Below are 26,697 nucleotides of genomic sequence, written 5' to 3'. Positions count from 1 at the left end.
CACAATATTTGTATGAATAGTCCAATTAAGTTTCTGGTTAATAGTCACGGCCATTTTCTTACCACCTACCAGCTCAAGCCTGAGTCTTGTCCAGATCTTGCTGGATGTGGTGTTGCTAACTTTTGGTTGGCTCTTAAATCATAATTTGCTCTGTTTGTTTAACCTTTGCTCTAGAGCCGCCAGGTATCTTTATGATACCGCCACGAGGTTCAAGTTCAAGTAATGATCAATAACTCAACACACCAATTAGTAAGATTCAAATCAAAACACATTTATTATACACAGTAAATCACTACTCATGCATAAACTCTACTTTCTAGACTATTCCTATCACTAAAAGGCCCATACTTAGCTTCGGAATTGGCCCACCAGGTCAGGGGAACAAATGGCCTTTCGTTCAGGTCCTGAGTGTGCAGGATTCAAAAGCTGGTATGGACTGGTAGCTAGGAGTGCCTATCTCATAGCAAGCATTGACTGGAGACTTACTTGGTTGATGTGGCCGCTTGGAAAGTTCACTCTCAGGGGTTGATTCGCGTTGTTGAGTGACCCTGCCAAGAAGGACGATTTGAACTTGGGGGCTTTACTTTATAGTCCCCAGGGGCTTCCCACCTTTCGGGGCGGACCCCGTACCTGGTTCCAAATGATTGGACTGCATTCCGATCATTTGGATCGATTTCTCCAATATTGGAGTTGTTCCTTGATCGCTGGGCGGTCCCTAAATGTCCTTTGGCCGTCCTTTGTCTTGGCTCCTGCTGGCGCCGAGGAGTCTGGCTTGGCTTTATTCATCTTAAGTGTTGCGATTGTGCCTTGGAATCGCTCATTACTATGCAGATGGCTGCTGCTGTCTGGTTTTTGCAAGTTTCAATACACATGATTTCTGCACTTGCTCAATTTTGCCTGTGTTGGCTGAATTTCCCTTCAGTCTTTGCGGTTCTCCATTTTAAGTCGGGAAGTGGCCAACCCAGGTGGCTACAGTGGGCATGAACTACATCAGTCTCTAAGAAGTTATAAATGGAATTGAACACTGTCCTATCATCAGCAAGAACCCCTACTTCTGACATTATGATGGAGAGAAGGTCATTATAGCAGCTGAAGGTGATTGGGCCTGGAACACTGTCCTGAGGAACTGCTGCCTTCATCTGCTTGGGCTGGGATGTTTAGCCTACAATGACTGAAACTATACTACTTTGTTTGAGGTATGATCACTGTCGGTGGACAGTTCACCCCAATTCCTTTTGATTAAAATTAAGAAAAATATTTATTAGTGTCAGAAGTAGGCTTATATCAACACTGTGAAAATCCCCTAGTTGCCACACTATGGCACCTGTTCGAGTACACTGAGGGAGAATTCGGAATGTCCAATTCACCTAACAAGCATGTCTTTCGGGACATGTGGGAAGAACCCGGAGCACCTGGAGGAAACACATGCAGACACGGGGAGAACGTGCAGATTCCGCACAGTGACGCAAGCCGGGAATCAAATCCGGGTCCATGGCGCTGTGAAGCAACAGTGCTACCCACTGTGCTTGGTTAAATGCTGTCTTAGTGTCACGTGCAGTCAGTCTCACACAACCTCTGGAAGTCAGTTCTTTTATCCATATTTTGACCTAAGTTGTAATGGGAACCAAATGGTCTTGGCAGAACCCAAACTGAACATCCATGAGCAGGTGATTGGTGAGTAATTGCTGAATTGTCTTGCTTTTTTTTGGCATACTTCCACATTGTTGGGTAGATGGCAGCATTGTAGATGTACTGGAGTAACTTGACGAGAGACTTTGGTAGCTCTGGAGCATGTTTTCAGCATTACAGCCAGGATATTGACAAGGCCCATAGCCTTTGCTGTATCCAGTAGGTTCAACTGTTCTTGATATCATTTGGAGTGTATCAAATTGACTGAAAGCTGGTTTCTTTAATGCTGGGACTTCATGAGGAGGCTGGGATGGATCATCTACTCATCAATGAGTTGCTGAAGATGATTGCAGACACTTCAGCCTCATCTTTTGGATCATGGGGAGGCAGTGGCGTTGTGGTATTTTCACTGGACTAATAATACAGAGTCCCAGGGTAATGATCTGGGGTCCCGGGGTTGAATCCCAACATGGCAGATAGTGAAATTTAAATTCAATAAAAATCTGGAACTAAAAGTCTAATGATGACCATGATACCATTGCCGATTGTTGTAAAAACCAATCTGGCTCACTAATGTCCTTCAGGGAAGGAAATCTGTTGTCCTTACCCGGTCTGGCATACATGTGACTCCAGACCCACACAGTGAAGCGGTTGACTCTTAACTGCCCCTACTGAAATGGCCGAGCAAGCCACTCAGTTCAAGGGCAATTAAGGATGGGCCACAAATGCTGGCCCAGCCAGTGACGCCCACATCCCAAGAATTAATAAAAAAAGGTTCCTGGACTGGGTTCTGCCATCATTGAGGATGGCGATGTTTGTGAGCCTCCTCCTCCTGTTAAATTTAAATTGTCCACCACCATTTGCGATTGGCTATGGCAGAACGGCAGTGCTTTGATCTGATCCATTGGTTGTAGGATTGTTTAACTCAGGCATTGTCAAACTCAGGGGCACAACCCGCGGGTGGGTCGCGGGCGGGTGTCGGGAGGGTCGCGGATCCGTCCGTTGCGGCGCTCCCGATCACGCAAATCCGCGCGCAACAGCTGACTTTTAATAATGCCGGCTGCGAGCGGCCTTCAAAATGGCCAGATTATGCGCATGCGCAGTGCGGCCAAATTTTTTTTAATATGGTCGCAGCCTTTTTCTTTCAAGTTCGGGGGGCCAAAGGGAACAAAGGGACAAAGGGACCATTGGGGCCAAAGGGACCCAAAACCATTTCCTCCATTTTTGTCAGCAACAAACAAGTAAAGAGAAAATGGTGGGTCGCGCAGGTTGGCCGGCGTGGGCTGCAAAGGTCGGCCAGCAGGGGCGCGAAGGTCGGCCGGCGTGGGTCGCAAGGTTGGCTGGCGTGGGTCACGAAGGTCGGCCGGGTTGGGTCCCAAAGGTTGGCCGGTTGGTAAAAATGGGTCCCCGGAAAAAAAGTTTGAAAAACATTGGTTTAACTCTTTCTATCGTATGCTGCTCTTGCTGTTTAGCCTGCATGACATCTTGCCTTGTGGTTTCATCCAGTTGGCACCCCACACCTGCACACAGAATTCGCAATAAGGGAGATGATTTAAAGGCACATCACGGAGAAGTATTGATTTATCAGTAAAGCAAGGGTGGTAGGTGGGAATCAGTAATTGTTCATATATATTTTACTAATCAAAAGACCAATTTAGTTAATGCAATTAACCAACTCCATGACAGATTCTGTCTTATTATGGCACATGAAATAGGAATGATCTGTTCTTGGTGTAAGGATCTTCTTCCTTACCAGCCTGTCTTTGAGTTTTCACGCGATCTCTTGTACAAACCCAATCATTTTAGATGTGGAATGGTACAAGTTCAGTGAATAACCTGTGTCGCTGTGATGGGGTTCATAAAGACAAATTGCAACATGGCTGTTCATTCACTATGCTGGACCATTTCTTATTCTGGCTTTAGACAAAGTCAATTAGAAGCTGATTGGCATCAGTCATATCTGGCAGGCGCTTGTAAATCCCCAGCGTGGGGAGAGGCCTGTGATCAAGGTCAGACAGCCCAGTCGGAAATAACTTCCTTATTTATTTTGAAAACATTTGATTCTTTGGTCCGTGACTTATGGGTTGCAGAAGCAAGGATTTGATTTGATTAAATAAATAAATAATGAAATGAAATTCCACAGATGGTTAACAAGTTTTCTTACAAAGACATTGGTTTAAAAAAAATAACTCAATAAATATTTTATTTTCGGCTAACTGTGCAGAAGACAGGCTGAATTTCGTAGTCAAACCACTTTGTTATAGATTTCAAGAAAGTGATTTTCCTTTTATTTCTGGACGTTTGAATTTTTCTGATCCAGGAACATTACATGTCGCCTGCCTGAGTGATGAGAATAATGCTTCCTGACATTGTGCACTTGCACAACAACAGCGTATGCACAAAAGGTTATTGATAATGTTTAGATTTTTTTAAAGAGGAAATTGTTACAGCTCTGTTTAAAGGAGAGAGAGAGAGAAACACACACAAAATGCTGCATGTTGACACTAAGGGCCTCCTGCTCCTACAGTGGAAGGCCGCCAGTGCTGTGTTCCGGTGCGGCTTCCATCCATCCCTCCCTCTCACTCTTGTTTGCAGGAGTGGCGGCAGCAACAACAACAGCTTTTATCAGCCCGGTTACCATGGAAAATGGGCCTTTGCAGATTACCAGTAGCGCCGACAACTTCACTGCAGTGCCGAATTCGCGCTGCACTCTGTTCAATTCCGATTCGGAGGATTATAAATGTGTGAGTATAGTACTGCTGATCTAGACCAACACCCGATTCTGCAAGCGAGGCCTGCAGGGCCAGCCAACTTCAAAATAAAGATGATCAAATAAATACCTCGCTTCAGACCTTGCTTGAGTAATAAGGTGGCCTTTAAAAATGTTCCGTTTGCCCCGGCCTGGGTAAACATTGCCCCATTCCGTGCTGTTAAATAACAGCTTATTAATTTCACTGAAGTTATACTTCCTTGTGCAACCTCTACCTGAAAAGGACCAGTTCAATTTTCCTCTGATGGACATAATTCTTCTAGTGTTCAAACGCTAATTCTGGGGCTTCATATGCAGGAATGTGATCGTGAATTTTGTTTCTTGGTCGGAAGTGGAATTACAAAATGAATGATTCTGCATCAACAGGGCCAGTAAAGGCACACTCTTGTCCTAACATTTTCTCGACCAGCAACAGAGTTAATTAGTGAAGTCCTTGCTTTGGTAGATTTTATTTTAACAATGCTGTGTCCCTTCTTATTTGTCACACACTTTTATCAGCATCCTTAGAATACTGATCTGATGAGGGGTTGACCTTTACGTGCTGAGGGCGCCACTTAGAATCACTAAGAAATACCTATCATTAACCTTATAAATTATCTGTAAAGTGGCACTGTGCCTGTTGCACTTTTGATCCATTAAGTCCTTGGTTCAATCAAAATCTCTCGTGCTACCTGACAGAAGGAAGGGGAAGAAGTGGGTCCTGACTTCAAGTTATTTTGCAATAATATTGGCAGAAAGTGCATTATAGGTGAAGCACTTTGGGCAAGGCTGGTATTGGGCCCGGCTATGATCTCTCTGCTGTCCAGCATGCTGCAAACGCTCACAGTATGGTGAGATATGAAGAATGGCCATTCAGGGAAATAATGGTGAGCTGCTGGTTTCCGTGGAAACCACAGACAAACAAAACTGAGCGTAGCTCAGTTCCAGGTTGCAGAATTTTGTGATTTCAGACAAGTCATTGACGGGGGTCATCATTTGCCTAAATATTTTGTTTTTGGAAGTGAAATTTGATCACAATTCCTGCTGTTGATTGCCATGGTGTGAGCCTTTTTCCCAGTGTGCATGTATGGGATTTACAGGAAGTCTTATGATATCTGTTAGAATATTAATCCAGTGTTCAAACAAAATAATGTTTGGATGATGTCCTGGTGAATCACCACTGCCGTGGAACTGTAAAGTGGCCACTGCCTTCAAGAAAGGAAATTTGGAAGGGGAGAAAATAATATGTAAACCCACATAAGAATTAATATTATCATCATTTAACTTATTGTCAATTAATTAAAAATCCCGTTACTGAAATAAACCTCATTCATCTAGCAGGCTGATGGAGCAATGTAAACATTTAATATTTTGCATTTGTGTTTGGACTTCCAGCAAGGTAATTTAAAATGCATTTATGCTATTCATGGATGACTCGATTACTCCTAACTGCTTGAGAGAGACAAAGAATAATAGATGCAATGAGAAGGAAAAATTTCAAAACTATGAGATAACCAAACATTGGAAAAGTCAAAATTATTGTTAAATTAAATTACCACCTCAGGAGAACTTGACATTGCTGATTTTCTACACCCTCACATAAGCACTAATGTTTGCTCACCACATGTTTCTCCAATTTCTGTCCAAGTTCACCTTGTCCATGTGGCTTACTGCTCCTTTAACGCTACCATCAAACTGCTGAGCAGTAACTTCCCATCCTGGTCTGAATGCTAGTGAGCATTATAAATGGTTCCCTTTCCTTGGGTACTGTTGGCTGTTGTCTTTCAACACCATCACAGAATGCTACAGTGCAGAAAAGGCCCTTCAGCCCGTTGAGTCTGCACCAACGCATGAAAGGACCCGACCTGCCCACCTAATGCCATTTGCCAGCACTTGGCCTATAGCCTTGAATGTAATGGTGTGCTAAATACTCATCCAGGTACTTTTTAAAGGATGTGAGGCATCCTGCCTCTACCAACCTCCCAGGCAGTGCATTCCAGACCTCACTCCCTCAACAATCCCTGCTGTGACCACTCAAACTGTTGTTTCATCTCCAAATTCTTTCCTCTCCGAACTCCTTGAAAATGTTGGAAACTTCTACTTACTGACATGCTGGAAGTGGCGGTGGTGAGTGATGTGGAGGGATTCTAGTAGCATGAGGGAATTCTGGAGTATGGGGTTTCCGTGTATGCTATTGAGTTTTTAACTCCACTTGGTCTTCACAGGTTTCCTGCCGGAATTTGGGTTGATTGACAGGTGGGACTGCCAGTTGACAGGAGTACCCTGAAGCCCCAGGGCTAGATTTGTCCGGCCCCAACTCAGTGGAAGTGAGGGAGTATTGTTCCCATAAATGGGCTTTGATCTCCTTTGATGCCTGACCTCAAGGGGGACACCAACCTGGGGGTGGGCAATGCTTGCTTGGCTGGGGGTGTGGTTTCGTTTGGTGGGAAGTAGGTCTGATGGTGGAAGCTGGAGGAAGCACTTCTGCTATTGCTGGCCTACAACCAGTGCTGTGAAGGTATTTACTTTCTCCTTCACAGAGGCTGTCCTCACATCACTGCAGTTGCTGTGTTTCCCAAAGCTGGGGAAATTTGGCTGGCCAGAGTTAAACCTGCAAGGCAGATTAAATCTGAGACTTCTAGTCCAATTAACATATTTTAAATGCCAACTCGCCTCCTGGGAGCAGGTTGGCTGTCTGCATCTGTCCCATCTCAGTTAAATCTGAAATCATCCCAATGTGATCTAAAACTGTGCCCATTTAACTACCCCACTTGTGTCACGCAATTCCATTTGTTCACCTATATTAAACCTCACCTCCAGTGGGGTGGAAAATGAGGACAAGCGGGCTGTTCCCTGTAAGGACACTGTTACAAATGGTGCTTCCGACATGTCCACTTTTTGTACTGAGGCTCCTTCCCCCTCTGGTTAACACGGCACTCAACCAGGGTCCACCCATTTCCAGCATCACTGCCCGTCCCCCTTCCCCTCCCTCCCGGAACCATGATAGGGTCCCTTTGTCCTCACTTTTCACCCCACTAGCCTCTGCAACCAAAGGATCCTCTTGACACACTGATCCACTCCATCACGTTCAACTCCCATCCCTTTCCTACAGCACCTTCCCTTGCAATTGCAGAAGGTGCAACACCTGCCCCTTTACCTCCTCCCTCCTCACAATTCAAGACCCCAAATACACCTTTCAGGTTGAACAGTATTTCCTTTACAGTTCCTTCAATTTGGTCTAATGTATTCGCTGCTCCCAATGGGGTCTTCTGTACATTGGGGAGACTAAATGCAGACTGGGTGACCACTTTGCAGACCACCATCACTCAGTCTGAAAGCATGACCCCAGCCTTTCAGTTGCTTGCCATTTTAACTCAGCACCTTTCTCTCATGCCCACATGCCCGTCCTTGGCCTTCTGCAGTTCTTCAGTGAAGCCTAATGCAAGCTGGGGGAGCAGCCTCTCATCTTCCGATTGGTCACGTTGCAGCCCTCGGGACTCAACATTGAGTCAGCAACTTTAGATTGCGACCTTTCTCCTCCATCTTAAAGCCCCTTTTTAAAAAAACCATTCTTGTATTTCTCAATGCAAACCCCCCCAAACACCAGGCCACCTGTCGTTTGTTCTTAAAATTGCTACACTTTGTTGCTATCTCTCTTGGCTACACTTTAATGACTTAACACATTCTTCCTTTCTATAATTCTGACAAAATACCAAAAGGACTCAAACCATTCGTGGCAGATGGAATACAATGTGGAAAAGTGTGAGGTTATGCACTTTGGAAGGAGGAATGGAGACATAGACTATTTTCTAAATGGGGAAATGCTTAGGAAATCAGAAGTCCTTGTTCAAGATTCTCTTAAGGTTACCGTGCAGGTTCAGTCAGCAGTTAAGAAGGCAAATGCAATGATAGCCTTCATGTTGAGATGGCTGGAATACAGAACAGGCATGTACTTCTGAGGCTATATACGGCTCTGGTCAGACCCCATTTGGAGTATTGTGAGCAGTTTTGGGCGCCGTATCTAAGGAAGGATGTGCTGGCCTTGGAAAAGGTCCAGAGGAGGTTCACAAGAATGATCCCTGGAATGAAGAACTTGTCGTATGAGGAACCGTTGAGGACTCTGGGTCTGTACTCGTTGGAGTTAGAAGGATGAGGGGGGATGTTATTGAAACTTACAGGATACTGCGAGGCCTGGATAGAGTGGACGTGCAGAGGATGTTCCCATTTGTAGGAAAAACTAGAACCAGAGAACACAATCTCAGACTAAAGGGACGATCCTTTAAAACAGAGATGAGGAGGAATTTCTTCAGCCAGAGGGTGGTGAATCTGTGGAACTCTTTGCCGCAGAAGGCTGTGGATGCCAAATACTTGAGTGACTTTAAATCAGAGATAGATAGGTTCTTGATTAATAAGGGGCTCAGAGGCTATAGGGAGAAGGCAGGAGAATGGCGATGAGAAAATATCAGCCATGATTGAATAGCAGGGCAGATTCGATAGGCTGAATGGCCTAATTCTGCTCCTATGTCTTATGGCCATATTAACTCTGCTTTCTATAGTTCTAACAAAATACCAAAAGGACTCAAACCATTAGTGGCAGATGCTGCCAGACCTCCTGAGTTTTTCCAGAATACTCTGTTGCTTGTTAACATTTAAAGATCCTTTCTCGTGTGGGCCTCCTTATTAAGTATTCACTAATTGAGAGGAAGACCCTTGTGCTTGAAAATCAAGATTTAGTATTTTACATTTATCATTAATTTGTAATTGGTGGGAAATTGGCCCAAATTAATGTTCTTTCCGCATTTGCTGTTTGAATTAGCGAACCCCCAAGAGTAGTGTTGGTTAATTAGCCTCCACAACTTCCTGCTTTGTGTGGTACATTGCAAAACAGAAGTTGCAGGCCCTCTCTGACATTCAGTAGTTGTCAATGCTGAACAGATTGTTCCTGTTGGCGCCGCAATATCCAGCCCATGGTCTTTGGCACTTGTGTCCTTGCTGTTGATTCTGTTCCCTACTTTACCACTGCCTCTGATTGAATGTTGAACCCCAAGAAGAACTTCCAATTCCATATCCTCTTCTCAAAGATCCCTCTGTCCACCGATTAGTTTATTTTAAAAAATTTAGAGTACCCAATTATTTTTTTCCAATTGAGGGGCAATTTAGCGTGGCCAATCTACCTACCCTGCACATCTTTGGGTTGTGGGGGTGAGACCCACGCAGACACGGGGAGAATGTGCAAACTCCACATGGACAGTGACCCGGGGCCGGGATCGAACCCGGATCCTTGGTGCGGTGAGGCAGCAGTGCCGGCCATGTCCATGTCCACCGATTATACGAAGATACAAAAATGATAGACATGAAAAGACCACCGGGCCCCATTCTGTCATGATGCCTTCTGCATCACTATTAAGGGCACTCTGTACACCCCCCCCCCCCCCCCCCCAAAACTAAGGAACTGCTGCGAGAGCTGAACAAAACAGTTAAACGGCCAGTAAGGCAAAAGATAGATGGGGAATTATTTTCTATGCTCCCTTAGATGATCAAAACTGCTCCAGGAGACCACATTGACCATGACATATGAATTGGTACCTCTTGAAGAATGTGATCGCTGCTCCTAATAGAAACTGCTCCAGATGTCTTTAGGAGTTATGCAGTATTAATGTATACATGACAACTTGTTTCAAAAGTTTAGTAAGAACAGTGGGAGTCCACACCGAGTAAAACAAAGAAACATAGTTTTATTTATAACACAATGTATATGCTACCCGGTAGAACCGTACTGGGTTCCTGTTCTTATTGGTACCTTATTGGCTAACCTTTTATATAGAGGTTAACAGCAGGGGAGCTTGTACTCCGCAAGGTCTACGGGGAAGATAATAATTCCCATCCCATAAGCCCCGTGGGGGCTATTACAATTCCGGGGCGGGGCGGGGCGGGGGGGGGGGGTGGTTCCGCTCTACCATTTGCCTATTTCTGTCCTTGCACAATTTTAAAGTACGACCCTTGGTACTTCCCCATGCATCTGACTGAAATGATTTGTCAATGTGAACTCGGTCTGGTCCCTTCATTTTTATAGGCCCCAATCAAATTGCCCGTACGCATTTCTGAAGTTTATAGACACAGCTTTTTAAGCTTATTTGGGTAACTAAAGTATTTTAAGACTGGAATGATATCTTGTGCTTCTTCTTTGAACCTTTAATAAAACCATAATTTTCACCACTTGTCAGCAGCCCAGAATTGGACACCGTATTCTAAATAAATCTGATCATATTGTACAAGGACAAATTGTTTATGTTTTGTCTGGTATTGAATAATAGTGTTCCTTCTAATCAGTGTGGCCATGAACCAAAAATTGCTATACAAGCCGCGCACAAGTTCAACACCTTTAAATTATAATGTGTGAAGACCACACAAAAAAATTAAAGGGACCGTGCAGTTAAAAAGTTGCCCACCATCGTCCAAACAAGTTAGAGGGAATTTTATTGAACAGTCCCGTGAATGTAGGCCAGCTTCCTATTTTATTTAAATAAAGTTTGATGGCATTGGTTGTTAACGTTTGGAGATTTATGAACTATAATACCCGTTTGTTCCATCACAGGCTTCAGTTCTATTCCCTGTAAGATGTAAACATATACATTAACCTTCCTAACACATGCTTAACACTGCACTTGTCTATATTAATTGAAGGCCCGCCTTCTTAACCTTGTCCCTCGCCTGAGGTGTGGTGACCTTCAGATTAAATCGTCAACAGTCAGCTCTCCCCCTCAAAGGGGAAAGCAGCCTATAGTCATCTGGGAATATGGCGACTTTACTTTAGCTATATTAATTATTATTTCCCTAACACATTGAAATATGCTTTCAGTAATTTGGTCGTTTCGACAGTCCTAACAGTCACACAAATCTTTGCATCACTTGCAATCTTGCAGATCATTCCTGGGCATATATATCTAAGATTATTTAGACATTAGTTCTCATCCCTGTGGGACACTACTGCTAATTGGCTTCCAAGCAGATCCAAAGCCACTGAAAACTTTCTGCCTTCGGACATGCAGCTAATTCTTAAATCACTGCAGCAGCTTCCAACTAATTTCCAAAGATTCTACCTTGTTGTGGAGGACCTTATCAAAAGTTTTATGAAAATTTGGTGAACATCTAAATAACATGGCCTAACTCCATACCTGCCCCAGCCTATCTTCTGCTGAAATTCTAATCCATTCCCCTGCTATCTCAGAACCTGCATATTCCAAATGCCTCCTGACCTTCCGCCCTCTGTAAACTTGAGCCCTGGCCTAGAGCCACCAACGTGTCAGTCAAAACCTGCTGTGCAAGTTTAGTGGGCTTCTATAATTTGAATAGCCTTAAAGAATGTGAAGGCTTTGCAGGCTGTACAGAAGATATTTTATGGAATGGTTCCAGGGATGAGGGATTATAAATACATGTGTGTGCTGGAGGAACTGGGATTGTTCTCCACATAGCAGAGCAGTAGAAGAGATTTGGTAGAGGTACTAAAATGCATGATGGATTTACATTAGAAACAGTTTCTCTTTATTACTCTTATGGTTGAAAGGTTGAAATCAGAGGACACAGATTTAAATGTTTGGCAAAAGAGTCAGAGGTGACATGAGGCAAACATTTTTACCCAACAAGTACTGCCTGAATCTAGTAACCCTCAAAAGGAGATTGGATAAATACTTGACGCAGAATAAATTTCATAGATTATCATAGAATTTACAGTGCAGAAGGAGGCCACCCGGCCCATCAAGTCTGCACCGTTGTGCAGCAATGTGCAGTAAGAATGAGTGCGACTAACCGAGTAGGCCTTCAAAAGAGCGAGCACAGACTCGACAGGCTGAATGGATTGCTTCTTTACTGTACCATTCTATGATTATATATATCTTGGGGGTGAGTGCTGGTTGCATTGCCAAAGTTTCTTACAGGGCTGAAGAGGAGAAATTTGATAAATGCTAGTTTTTAACAGGAACTCTGGCCTGTTTTCAAATCTAGCCCAGATTAAAGTCTTTTCGAGGTGATAGGGAACAAAGCCTACACCCTTGATGTCCCTTCCCACCCTGTTCTAAATTACTTCTGTTTTTCCCCACCCCTGCTTTTATTTTGCCCACCTTGAACTTCCTATTAAACTTCTGTATCCTCCACTGTTCCTGGTCCTGCCTCACTCTTCGCATCCTTGTTCTTACCACTAAGTCACCGCAAGGGCAAGTAGCAAGAGACCAACGGCCCATTGCTCTTGACTTCTTTCCCTTCATCCTACCTGGTTTCCTTGATTGCTTTCAAAATTCAGTTTGTTTGTTTGAGGACAAACTCTTTGTGCCTCTCTGCATCTGAATGCCGAGTTTGGAATTTGAATGGATTGATACAAAAGTACAGCTGGAAGTAATGGTTTGTAGACAGGAAATATAAGCAGACATTAAGGAGTCAAATTAGTCTTCAGTGGTATAAACGGATGATAACGAATTGGCAACACATTTTACTCCCTGCTTAATTAGCTTTTCCACAACAGACCAATTTTACTATATGTTAAAGGTCTATGTGATTTTAATTTTGATACTTACAAACACAAAGGAAAATTAATATACATGTCATTTTATTGTTTGAGACTGATGATCTTTGCAATCAACATCTCAGTGAGGTATACAATGTTAAGGAAAACCTAATTTTAAAAATCCTATAACCTACAGGTTACTATCATTGCTGTAAAGCGAGCCTCTGCTGCCTTCTCTCTACTTGGGTGGTAAGTTTTGTTCTACATTTTTTGATGTAATTTAACCAAACTGTCTTAGTACAATGCTTTGGCTATATTAAAAATGCTGGAGCAAACAAGATTCTAAAGAAAACAAAATCTTCCATTATTTATATTTTATATAATCGTAAATGGTTATATATTAACAAGCCTTCTCTGATGGATTAACAGGTTTGTCTAGTGAGTAGCTTTGCTGTCCCAACAAGAAGGTTTCCTGCTTTCTACTGAGTTAGCTTTTTTTATTCTCTCATGGGATTTGGTATTTCTGGCAAGGCCAGTATTTATTGCCCATCCATAATTGCCCTGCGATGGAGAACGTGCAAACTCCACATAGACAGTCACCCAAGGCCGGAATTGAACCCGGGTCCTTGAATTGCCTTGAACCGCTGCAGTCCATCTGGGTAGGTATACCCACAGTCGTGTTAGGAACAGTTTCCAGTATTTAGATCCAGCAAAATGAAGGCACGGAAATATAGTTCCAAGTCAGGATGGTGTGTAGCTTGGAGGCATGACTGGATGGTATTGAACTTCGTGTTGTTGGAGACACACTCACCCAGGCAAGTGGAGAGTATCACATCACACTCCTGACTTGTGCTTTGTAGATGGTGGACAGGCTTTGGCGAGACAGGAGTTACTCGCCCCATAATAACCAGCCTCTGACCTGCTCTTGTAGCGGCAGTATTTATATGGCTGGTCCAGTCCAGTTCATTGAATCATAGAATCCCTATACTTCAGAAGGAGGCCATTCGGCCCATCGAGTCTGCACCAACCCTCTGAAAGAGCACCCTACCCAATCCACTGCCCTATCCCTGTAACCCCACCTACAATTTGGATACTAAGGGGCAATTTAGCATGGAGAATCCACCTAATCTGCACATCTGTGGGAGGAAACCCACGCAGACACTGAGAGAACATGCAAACACCGTCCGGTCACCCAAGGCCGGAATTGAACCCGAGTCCTTGGCGCTGTGAGACAGCAGTGCTAACCACTGTGCCGCCGTGACGCTCCTGGTCAATGATGATTTCCAGGATTTTGGCAGTGGGAGATTCAGTGCTGGTAATGTCATTGAATGTCAAGGGAAATTTGTTAGGAAAAGCTACTTGGGCCAGAATTTCATGTTGCTTGGGCAGGTGTGGGCCAACCCTGGAAATGCGTGAAATCACGCAAGGAGACATTGGGTGCACTTCCCGACATTATTACGCACATGTGTCATTTTGAGGTCGGTGGGCATGTGCATGAATTGGATGTGCACTCGCCGACAATTAAAGGGCCAATTAAGCCCATTAAAAGTCCAATTGAATGCGATTTTGCACTGCCTGTGTGATGTTTTCAGCTCGTCGTGTGGGTATCCATTATGTTTTTGCATCTCCTCATCCAAGGGTGGGATTAAAGGCCTCCAAAACAGCTGTTTCACTTGATAGAGAGTTTGTATCTGTGTGAGTAGAGAGTTTTCCTTGAGTTTCCTAGTTTTTAAGAATTTGAAGCCTGCCTTTCAGCATTACAGGGCTTTCCTGGAAGGTTTCCCTGAGGATGGAAGCATGCACATGATCCTCTGTATCTGATTGAATGAGGACAGTGTATTCTGCTGGTGGGACGTCCTCTGAAGAGGATGAGAGGGGCAGGAGAGAGGGGACCAGGTGAGCACAAGCAGCGTCCCAGGCAGAGACAGTGGCAGAGTGGTTAGCACTGCTGCCTCACAGCACCAGGGACCCGGGTTCAATTCCGGCCTTGGGTGAGTGTCTATGTGGAGTTTGCACGTTCTCCCGTTCTGCGTGGGTTTCCTCGGGGTGGTCTGATTTCCTCCCACTGTTCAATGATCAATGCGCCGGGTTATGAGGATAGGGGGAATGGTGGGCCAAAGTAGAGTGCTCTTTCAGAGGGTTGGTGCAGACTTGATGGGCTGAACGACCTCCTTCTACCCTGTAGAAGTCTATACACCGGTGAGAGGAGAGAGATGGGCTCAGTTAGTGCAGGGCCTGCAGGGAGGTCAAGACCAGAGGGGATGCTGAAGATGCCACTATCCAGCGGCTAGAGTATACTGACAGCGTGACACGTACCTCCAAACGCCTTGATGTCCAGTGCAGCAGGAGGCTATGCCTCTCCAGGGCCAAAGTGACAGCAATTTCCAAAATCGGTTTCAAATGTGTGGGCGGTTACCGCATGCCGGTGGCATTGAAGATCACAATGGCCCTCAAAATCTATGATTTTGGTTCCTTTTAGGTCTCTGAGGAATTTGTGCAGCATGTCTCAGTCACCTGCACACCGTTGTGTAAAGCTAGTAACCTATGCCATCTTTAGACACGCCTTCATATTCATCAGCTACCAGACGGATGAGGGCAACTAGGCGGAGAGAGCATGAGGCTTTGTGGCAAAGATTGGGTTTCCCCATATACCAGTGCAATAGATTGCATGCATATGGCCATCAAAGTGCCTGTAGGAGAGCTGGGAGTTTTCATCAGCATAAAAGGATACCACTCAATGAATGTGCAGATTGTCTGTGACCACAGGACAGAGATTCTCCGAGTCTGTGCCCGTTACCCAGGGAACACGCAAGATTTTAGCATCTTGCAGCACTTGCAGGTACCAAGGCTGTTCGTGGTTCCTGAAAGATTGGATGGATGGTAACGAGGACTATTGCTTGAAGAGATGGCTGATGACCCCTCTATGTCACCCAAGAACTGAGGCCCAAGGAGAGATTCAACAGGAGCCATGCTTCCACAAGAGTGGCGGTGGAGAGGACCATCAGGATGCTCGAGATGCGCTTCTTTTTTTTTTAAATAATATTTTATTGAAAATTTTTGGTCAACCAACACAGTACATTGTGCATCCTTTACACAACATTATAACAATACAGATAATAATGACCTTTTTTATTTAAACAAGAACAAAAGAAAACAACAACAAATAAATAAATATTAAATAACAAAAATAAAAACTAGCCCTAATTGGCAACTGCCTTGTCTCAGGCCACCCCCCCCCCCCCCCCCCCACCCCCCAAGTCCTGGGCTGCTGCTGCTGCCTTCTTTGTTCTCCCCTATCTATCTTTCCGCAAGATATTCGACGAATGGTTGCCACCGCCTAGTAAACCCTTGAGCCGACCCCCTTAGGACGAACTTAATCCGCTCTAACTTTATGAACCCCGCCATATCATTTATCCAGGTCTCCACCCCCGGGGGCTTGGCTTCTTTCCACATTAGCAATATTCTGCGCCGGGCTACTAGGGACGCAAAGGCCAAAACATCGGCCTCTTTCGCCTCCTGCACTCCCGGCTCTTGTGCAACCCCAAATATAGCCAACCCCCAGCTTGGTTCGACCCGGACTCCTACTACTTTCGAAAGCACCTTTGTCACCCCCATCCAAAACCCCTGTAGTGCCGGGCATGACCAAAACATATGGGTATGATTCGCTGGGCTTCTCGAGCACCTCGCACACCTATCCTCCACCCCAAAAAATTTACTGAGCCGTGTTCCAGTCATATGTGCCCTGTGTAATACCTTAAACTGAATCAGGCTTAGCCTGGCGCACGAGGACGACGAGTTTACCCTGTTTAGGGCATCTGCCCACATCCCCTCCTCAATCTCCTCCCCTAGCTCTTCTTCCCATTTCCCTTTTAGTTCGTCCATCATAGTCTCCCCTTCGTCTCTCATTTCCCTATATATATCCGACACCTTACCGTCCCCCACCCATTTCTTTGAGATGACTCTGTCCTGCACCTCTTGTGTCGGGAGCTGCGGGAATTCCCTCACCTGCTGCCTCGCAAAAGCCCTCAATTGCATGTACCTGAATGCATTCCCTTGGGGCAACCCATATTTCTCGGTCAGCGCTCCCAGACTCGCAAACTTCCCATCCACAAATAGATCTTTCAATTGCTTTATACCTGCTCTTTGCCACATTCCATATCCCCCATCCGTGCCCCCCGGGGCAAACCTATGGTTGTTTCTTATCGGGGACCCCCCCAGTGCTCCGGTCTTTCCCCTATGTCGTCTCCACTGTCCCCAAATCTTCAGTGTAGCTACCACCACCGGACTCGTGGTATAGTTCCTTGGTGAGAACGGCAATGGGGCTGTCACCATAGCCTGCAGGCTGGTCCCCCTACAGGACGCCCTCTCTAATCTCTTCCACGCCGCTCCTTCCTCCTCTCCCATCCACTTACTCACCATTGAAATATTAGCGGCCCAATAATACTCACTTAGGCTCGGTAGTGCCAGCCCCCCCCTATCCCTACTACGCTGTAAGAATCCCTTCCTCACTCTCGGAGTCTTCCCGGCCCAAACAAAACCCATAATACTCTTTTCTATCCTTTTGAAAAAAGCCTTCGAGATGCGCTTCTGATGCCTGGACCGATCTGGGGATCATTGCAGTTCCCTCCAAAGCATGTCTCCCTTATAGTTGTCACATGCTGCACCCTGCACAATCTAGCTCTGACAAGGGGGGCCCCAGTGGAAGCTGAGGTAAGCAGGGCAGCCTCACAGGCATAGGCAGAAAACTGCAGTGAAGGGTCAGAGGATGAGCCTGGGAACGCACAGGGGGAAGGACAGGAACATTCAGGTACATGAGGGATGTTTTGATCCAGCGATTGTTCAGCTCGGTACCCAAGACATCCAGGCTTACTTGATCCAATGGCAAGGTCTCATTTGAAAAAAAATCTTTAATTCAGAGCCCAAACCACACAACGCCCTACAGTTAAAATCCTGTGCAATATCTGGCCATTGTTCAAAGCAAGCATCCAACTCAGCCCATTGAATTAAAGAAACTGTTTACATTACTTCACATTAACGCAAAAAGAGCATATAATTATTCCAAACCTAATAGAAACTTCAAAATAATAAATGTAAATAATGTCACCCGTGACACACCCCTGTTGTGCTCAAGGTGCCTTAAACTTGACGCCTGTGGGTAGCAGCATTGGAGGCACCCTGGTGACTTTGCTATCCTGGTCGCCGTGATGACCTTGGCAATTGTTCTCTGGTTACCGGAGCCTGAGTTGGCTCCCTGGGAGGGAGCATCCAATCTTATGGGTGGCACTCCTCAGTCGTCGCAGCATCGTCAGAGCTGGTGTACCGACTTGCAGGTTTGAGTATGATCCTTGGAGCCCCTGGGAGCGTACCTGACTCTGCGCCTCCATGAGTCGCGCCACTCTCTCAATGGAGGAGGATGTTCACTCGGTGCTGAGAGTCAACGCAGTGCTCATGTCACGTGGACTCCATGATGGAAGCCATGGCATGCAGACCCCCATGGATCTCACCGTGCATCCTAATGGGCATAAAGCATCTGCCACTGTTGATTCCCAAATTTCTTTATCCGTCAGTCTGGCCTCAATAAAAGTCGAGAGGGATTTGCAAGTATAACAAAAGTTATTTTATTTGTTTCCGGGTGCGGCGATGACCAGCTAAGTCGCACGTTTCGGCAGCTCCCGGTGGAACGGACTTTTGGGCTCTTGATAGGAGCCCCAACGGCAATTTTAACGGCTAAAAACACCGTGCGGTAAACCAGAAGGGTGTTCCCCCTGGACACGGATGGAAAAAGGAGAGGAAAGTGGCCGGATTGCAGCGGATCCTTTGGAACAACGGCAAGGAAGGCAAGCAGAAACCAAGATGGCGTCGGAAGGTGGCAGTTTCATATGGGGCCCTGAACAACAAGAGTTCTTGAAATGCTGCGTGGAGGAGATAAAAAAGGAAATGAAGAAAGAGTTGTTGGCCCCGATATTACAGGCGATTGAAGGGCTGAAAGAGGAACAAAAGACCCAGGAGCAGGAGCTTCGGGTCGTGAAGGCGAAAGCAGCCGAGAATGAGAACGATATACAGGGCCTGGTGGTGAAGTCGGAGATACAGGAGGCACACCAGAAACGATGTGTGGAGAGGTTGGAGGCACTGGAAAACAACGCAAGGAGGAACAACTTGAGGATTCTTGGCCTTCCTGAAGGTGTGGAGGGGGCGGACGTCGGGGCATATGTGAGCACGATGCTGCACTCGTTAATGGGAGCGGAGGCCCCGACGGGTCCGTTGGAGGTGGAGGGAGCATACCGAGTTATGGTGCGAGGATCGAGAGCAGGAGAAACTCCCAGAGCCATAGTGGTGAGATTCCTCCGTTTTAAGGATAGAGAAATGGTCCTTAGATGGGCGAAGAAAACTCGGTGCAGTAAATGGGAGAACGCGGTGATCCGCGTTTATCAAGATTGGAGTGCGGAGGTGGCGAGAAGGAGGGCGAGCTTTAATCGGGCCAAGGCGGTACTTCACAAAAGGAAGATAAAATTTGGAATGCTGCAACCGGCAAGACTGTGGGTCACATATCAAGGGAGGCACCACTACTTTGAGACGGCGGATGAAGCGTGGACTTTTATTGTAGAAGAAAAATTGGAATGAGTGGATTATGAAAATGAACGTTTGGACAAAGTGGTGGGGCGAATGGGGGGGGGGGCGAAGAGGGGTTTTATGTTTTAATCCTGCGGTATGGTAACTTTTCTTTCTCCCACAGGTGGTGATGGGGGGAGGTGGGGAGGGAGAGGAGATGGGGCGTTGGCCATGGGAGGCGGGGCCGAGGGAGAGGCGCGGGCTTGGTTCCCGCGCTATGATAATTATGGCGGGAATAGAGAAGCAGGAAGGAGGGGGCGTTGCACGGTGCGAGCCGTGATCACGGGGGGAAGCCGAGGTCAGCCAGAGTTTGCTGACTTCTGGGAGCAACATGGGGGGAGTAATCACGCTAGCGGGGGGTCTAGCGGGGGGGTGGGAGGGGGGAATTACTGGGTTGCTGCTGCTGGGGAAAGGGGGGAGTGGGTACGGGAAAGGATGGGCGGGGGGGCACCGCCTGGGGGAGATACGTGGGAACTGGGTGAGAAGCTGGAAAAAGATGATGGCTAACCGGCAAGGGGGGGGGGGGTGGGAAGCCCCCCAACTCGGCTGATCACGTGGAACGTGAGAGGGCTTAACGGGCCGATAAAGAGGGCACGAGTACTCGCACACCTTAAGAAACTTAAAGCAGATGTGGTTATGTTACAGGAAACGCACCTGAAACTGATAGACCAGGTGAGGCTGCGCAAAGGATGGGTGGGGCAGGTGTTCCATTCGGGGCTGGATGCGAAAAACAGGGGGGTGGCTATATTAGTGGGGAAGCGGGTAATGTTCGAGGCAAAGACTATAGTGGCGGATAACGGGGGCAGATACGTGATGGTGAGTGGCAAATTACAGGGAGAGATGGTGGTTTTGGTAAACGTGTATGCCCCGAACTGGGACGATGCCAGCTTTATGAGGCGAATGCTAGGACGCATCCCGGACCTAGAGACGGGAAAGCTGATAATGGGGGGAGACTTTAACACGGTGTTGGAACCAAGGCTGGATAGGTCGAAGTCCAGGACTGGTAGGAGGCCGGCAGCAGCCAAGGTGCTTAAGGATTTTATGGAGCAGATGGGAGGGGTGGACCCGTGGAGATTCAGTAGACCTAGGAGTAAGGAGTTCTCGTTTTTCTCCTATGTCCATAAAGTCTATTCGCGCATAGACTTTTTTGTGTTGGGTAGGGCATTGATCCCGAGGGTGAGGGGAACGGAATATACGGCTATAGCCATTTCGGATCATGCCCCACACTGGGTAGACTTGGAGATAGGGGAGGAAACAAGAGGGCGCCCACCCTGGAGAATGGACATGGGACTAATGGCGGATGAGGGGGTGTGCCTAAGGGTGAGGGGATGCATTGAAAAGTACTTGGAACTCAATGACAATGGGGAGGTTCAGGTGGGAGTGGTCTGGGAGGCGTTGAAGGCGGTGGTGAGGGGGGAGCTGATATCAATAAGGACACATAAAGGGAAACAGGAGAGTAAGGAACGGGAGCGGTTGCTGCAAGAACTTTTGAGGGTGGACAGACAATATGCGGAAGCACCGGAGGAGGGACTGTACAGGGAAAGGCAAAGGCTGCATGTGGAATTTGACTTGCTGACTACAGGCACTGCAGAGGCACAATGGAGGAAGGCGCAGGGTGTACAGTATGAATATGGAGAGAAGGCGAGCAGATTGCTGGCACACCAATTGAGGAAAAGGGGAGCAGCGAGGGAAATAGGGGGGGTGAGGGACGAGGAAGGAGAGACGGAGCGGGGAGCGGAGAGAGTGAATGAAGTGTTCAAGACATTTTATAAAAAATTGTATGAAGCTCAACCCCCGGATGGGAGGGAGAGAATGATGGATTTTTTGGATCGGCTGGAAATTCCCAAGGTGGAAGAGCAGGAAAGGGTGGGACTGGGAGCACAGATCACGGTAGAAGAAGTGGTGAAAGGAATTAGGAACATGCAGACGGGAAAGGCCCCGGGACCGGACGGATTCCCAGTTGAATTTTACAGAAAATATTTGGACTTGCTCGCCCCGCTACTGACGAGGACCTTTAACGAGGCAAAGGAAAGGGGACAACTGCCCCCGACTATGTCAGAAGCAACGATATCGCTTCTCTTAAAGAAGGAAAAGGATCCGCTACAATGCGGGGCCTACAGACCAATTTCCCTCCTAAATGTGGATGCCAAGGTCCTGGCCAAGGTAATGGCAATGAGAATAGAGGAATGTGTCCCGGGGGTGGTTCATGAGGACCAAACTGGGTTTGTGAAGGGGAGACAGCTGAACACGAATATACGGAGGCTGTTAGGGGTAATGATGATGGCCCCACCAGAGGGTGAAACGGAGATAGTAGTGGCGATGGATGCCGAGAAAGCATTTGATAGAGTGGAATGGGATTATCTGTGGGAGGTGTTGAGGAGATTTGGTTTTGGAGAGGGGTATGTTAGATGGGTGCAGCTGTTGTATAGGGCCCCAGTGGCGAGTGTGGTCACGAATGGACGGGGATCGGCATATTTTCGGCTCCATAGAGGGACAAGGCAGGGATGTCCTCTGTCCCCATTATTGTTTGCACTGGCGATTGAGCCCCTGGCGATAGCGCTGAGAGGTTCCAGGAGATGGAGGGGAATACTTAGGGGAGGAGAAGAACACCGGGTATCTTTATATGCGGATGATCTGCTACTATATGTGGCGGATCCAGCGGAGGGGATGCCAGAAATAATGCGGATACTTGGGGAGTTTGGGGATTTTTCAGGGTATAAATTGAACATGGGGAAGAGTGAGCTGTTTGTGGTGCATCCAGGGGAGCAGAGTAGAGAAATAGAAGACCTACCGTTGAGGAAGGTAACAAGAGACTTTCGTTACCTGGGGATCCAGATAGCTAAGAATTGGGGCACATTGCACAGGCTAAATTTGACGCGGTTGGTGGAACAGATGGAGGAAGATTTCAAGAGATGGGATATGGTAGCACTGTCAATGGCAGGGAGGGTGCAGGCGGTTAAGATGGTGGTCCTCCCGAGATTCCTCTTTGTGTTTCAGTGCCTCCCGGTGGTGATCACGAAGGCTTTTTTCAAAAGGATAGAAAAGAGTATCATGGGTTTTGTTTGGGCCGGGAAGACTCCGAGAGTGAGGAAGGGATTCTTACAGCGTAGTAGGGATAGGGGGGGGCTGGCACTACCGAGCCTAAGTGAGTATTATTGGGCCGCTAATATTTCAATGGTGAGTAAGTGGATGGGAGAGGAGGAAGGAGCGGCGTGGAAGAGATTAGAGAGGGCGTCCTGTAGGGGGACCAGCCTGCAGGCCATGGTGACAGCCCCATTGCCGTTCTCACCGAGGAACTATACCACGAGTCCGGTGGTGGTAGCTACACTGAAGATTTGGGGACAGTGGAGACGACATAGGGGAAAGACCGGAGCATTGGGGGGGGTCCCCGATAAGGAACAACCATAGGTTTGCCCCGGGGGGAATGGATGGGGGATATGGAATGTGGCAAAGAGCAGGAATAACGCAATTGAAAGATCTATTTGTGGATGGGAAGTTTGCGAGTCTGGGAGCGCTGACCGAGAAATATGGGTTGCCCCAAGGGAATGCATTCAGGTACATGCAATTGAGGGCTTTTGCGAGGCAACAGGTGAGGGAATTCCCGCAGCTCCCGACACAAGAGGTGCAGGACAGAGTCATCTCAAAGAAATGGGTGGGGGATGGTAAGGTGTCGGATATATATAGGGAAATGAGGGACGAAGGGGAGACTATGGTGGACGAACTAAAAGGGAAATGGGAAGAAGAGCTAGGGGAGGAGATCGAGGAGGGGCTGTGGGCAGATGCCCTAAACAGGGTAAACTCGTCGTCCTCGTGCGCCAGGCTAAGCCTGATTCAGTTTAAGGTATTACACAGGGCACATATGACTGGAACACGGCTCAGTAAATTTTTTGGGGTGGAGGATAGGTGTGTGAGGTGCTCGAGAAGCCCAGCGAATCATACCCATATGTTCTGGTCATGCCCGGCACTACAGGGGTTTTGGATGGGGGTGACAAAGGTGCTTTCGAAAGTAGTAGGAGTCCGGGTCGAACCAAGCTGGGGGTTGGCTATATTTGGGGTTGCACAAGAGCCGGGAGTGCAGGAGGCGAGAGAGGCCGATGTTTTGGCCTTTGCGTCCCTAGTAGCCCGGCGCAGGATATTGCTAATGTGGAAAGAAGCCAAGCCCCCGGGGGTGGAGACCTGGATAAATGATATGGCGGGGTTCATAAAGTTAGAGCGGATTAAGTTCGTCCTAAGGGGGTCGGCTCAAGGGTTCATCAGGCGGTGGCAACCGTTCGTCGAATATCTTGCGGAAAGATAGATGGGGGAAAAAGAAGGCAGCAGCAGCAGCCCAGGACTTGGATGGGGGGGGGGGGGAGGGATGGGGGGGGGGGAGGGATGGGGGGGGGGGGAGGGATGGGGGGGGGGGAGGGATGGGGGGGGGGAGGGATGGGGGGGGAATGGGGGGGGGGGAGGGATGGAGGGGGGGGGGAGGGATGGGGGGGGGGTGTGGCCTGAGACAAGGCAGTTGCCAATTAGGGCTAGTTTTTATTTTTGTTATTTAATATTTATTTATTTGTTGTTTTTTTTTTTCTTGTTTAAATAAAAAAGGTCATTATTATCTGTATTGTTATAATGTTGTGTAAAGGATGCACAATGTACTGTGTTGGTTGACCAAAAATTTTCAATAAAATATTTATTAAAAAAAAAAATTATTTTATTCAGCTTGCAAGATACCTAGTCCACAGTGATACAGATAACATGTTGCTTTCTGCAGCCCCGGGAACTAAGTGAATGTCCCAGACAAAGAGATCAGTACTGATACATTCAAATGGCATCAAGTTTCACATACTCGACACCCATAGGTCATCCTATGTCCCTCCTGACTTGTTTGATCTATTCTGATTGGCTCACTTCCAATCCCTTTCTCCGGCCCCTATCAATTCAGCATCACTCTCATAGACACATCTCTTCCTGCTTTTTCCAATGCGGTCTAAAATCCTTTGTCTCTACTTGCCAGAATCAAAGTGGCTTATTTCTACATTACATTAACTAATATCTCTAAAGTAACTATTTTATATCACGTTCGTCATTCCCTCCTTTTATCATTCCATGATATCCGAACTATCCAATCCATAGCTACGGTTCCTCATCTAAAAAGATCCGTCGCTGCATTTCCAATTCCTGTCTTAGCCCCCCTTCATCTGCTTCACCCTCATGGATTTTAACAGTTACATTTTTTTTTTGGGTTAAATTTTACCCATCACACATTTAAGGATGGCCAGGCCCACAAAGATGCAGCCGATAGCTACCACTAGATACATGGCCATATTTATCAACCAGTCCTTCCAACCTCCAAATCCCCAGTTACCCCAAGAGCCAGGATCCTGCATTCTGTCCAGGTAATCCCGTATGTGATCCATAAATTTAGTGATGTTATCCTGAACTCCCATGATACACTTGCCCTGCACTATGGCGCATACCCCACCCTCACGGGCCAGAAGATAGTCAAGAGCATACCGGTTCTGCATTGCAAACAACCGTAGCTGAGACAATTCCTTGGTTATTGCCCCGAGGGCTCCCAAGGTTTACTACCCGGGTTTTCCTCAGTTTGGCCTTGAACTAACTTAAGTGTATCTCCCGGTAACCTACGTTCTAGCTGTACTTCCCTTCTCATACGCCCCATCCTCTCTCTCTAGTCCCTTTCACTTCCTCATAGCCTCTTCCTACGCTCTTCTGACAGCCTGATATTACCTTTATTGCACCACTCTTAACACATCCAAAATCGAATTTACATGTATTCCAAAAACAAGGCAATGTCCATATAATGTTCCCTTCCCATCGCCGGGACCGGTGCAACTGCTTCATGACTCCTGCATTCTCCTTAACTTTGATGACCTTCCATGAGTCGATACCATGTCCTCGTATATGGGGGCAGCGAAGAACATCACCTTTGCAGAGGTGATGTAACCTTGTAGATTGGTTGGGGCTACACAGATACATAATATTCCCCTTTTCCATGTCCATCGCCAATAACACGCCAAGCGAAGTGAGGCCAAATATCATACAGACGATGCGTAGCCACTCCATCATGCTCCACGCCTGTAAAATTGCACTGGAGAAGGGAGGCAGGTTAGTATCCGACCTTTTACAGTAGTGGAGATGGACTCAATTTACAGTGATGTAGGTGGACCCAAGCACTTCGCCCCTCCACTTTAACTGCTGTGGGGTGGTAAGGAGAACTTGGAAGGGCCCGTCCCATCGCGGCTCCGACCCCTTCCTTGTCCAAGTTTTGACCATGACATAACTACCGGGCTGGACTGAAAGTGAGCTAGGTACTGGGGGCGATGGCTGGTGAGCCGCGCGGACCTGGCCATGGAGTTCCTTGAGCACTTGCGTGAGGGCTAGAACATAGGTGGTCATCTCTTCAGTCATCTGATGAAACTGAACCAGTCTGGGAACCTGCAGGCTCCAGGGAGTTCTAAGAGGCCTGCCATAAAGAATCTCGGTGGGAGAGAGCCGGGCCGGTCCCGCAGGTGTAACCCGCAGCTGGAAGAGGGCAACGGGGAGCAACTTAAGCCATGTCAGTCCCGTGTCTGCTCTTAATTTAGCCAATTTAGTTTTGAGGGTCTGATTGTGTCTCTCAACCAACCCAGCCGCCTGCGGTCTATAAGCACAGTGTAACTGCTGGCGTATGCCCAACTGGGAGCAAAACTCCTTGTTAATTTGTCCAATAAAATGAGGCCCATTATCAGAACTTAACTGAGCTGGTATACCGTACCGGGGAATGATTTCCCTCATCAAGACTTTAACCACAGTAGCAGCTTTATTATCGATAGTCGGATATGCCTCAACCCATCTGCTGAACACATCCACAATGACCAAAACATATTTATAACATTGACACCTTTCCAACTCAATGTAATCCATTTGGAGCGTCTCAAAGGGACCACTGGGCAACGGGGTTTGCCCCATCCCACAAGGGATACCTTTTCCGGTGTTATATTGCTGACAAATCAAACACCGATTACTGATACTTTGGGCCAACCCCTGCATTTTAGGGTGCCACCAAGTGTCCAGCAACAAATCACTAGTCCCTCGAGCCCCACAATGAGTTGCAAAGTGTACACATTCAATGACCCATAAAGCCAGCACATCAGACATACAAGTCTGATGTGCAGGCGTGGTCCATAAAGAGGAAACAGAATCATATGTACAACCTAACCGTTTCCACATT

General features: G+C 47.0%; 1 protein-coding gene across 2 annotated transcripts in view; it reads left to right on the top strand.

The window, feature by feature from the left end:
* The first annotated feature begins 3,987 nt into the window (after window positions 1-3,987).
* LOC140427968 (uncharacterized) overlaps window positions 3,988-26,697 on the top strand; it is a 426,464-nt gene continuing 403,754 nt past the window's right edge. Inside the window, exons 1-2 of one of the 2 annotated variants that reach the window (XM_072513883.1) lie at window positions 3,988-4,373; window positions 13,072-13,124. In XM_072513883.1, coding sequence (XP_072369984.1) covers window positions 4,125-4,373; window positions 13,072-13,124 — 302 coding nt within the window. In that variant the 5' untranslated portion in view covers window positions 3,988-4,124. The remainder of the gene's footprint in view (window positions 4,374-13,071; window positions 13,125-26,697) is intronic. The other variant, XM_072513881.1, reaches the window with a different exon arrangement.

This window comes from Scyliorhinus torazame, chromosome 8, assembly GCF_047496885.1.
Source record: "Scyliorhinus torazame isolate Kashiwa2021f chromosome 8, sScyTor2.1, whole genome shotgun sequence".
Classification (NCBI taxonomy): domain Eukaryota; kingdom Metazoa; phylum Chordata; class Chondrichthyes; order Carcharhiniformes; family Scyliorhinidae; genus Scyliorhinus; species Scyliorhinus torazame.
Note: the sequence above shows the minus strand (reverse complement) of the source record. Positions and strands in the feature narration are given on the sequence as shown.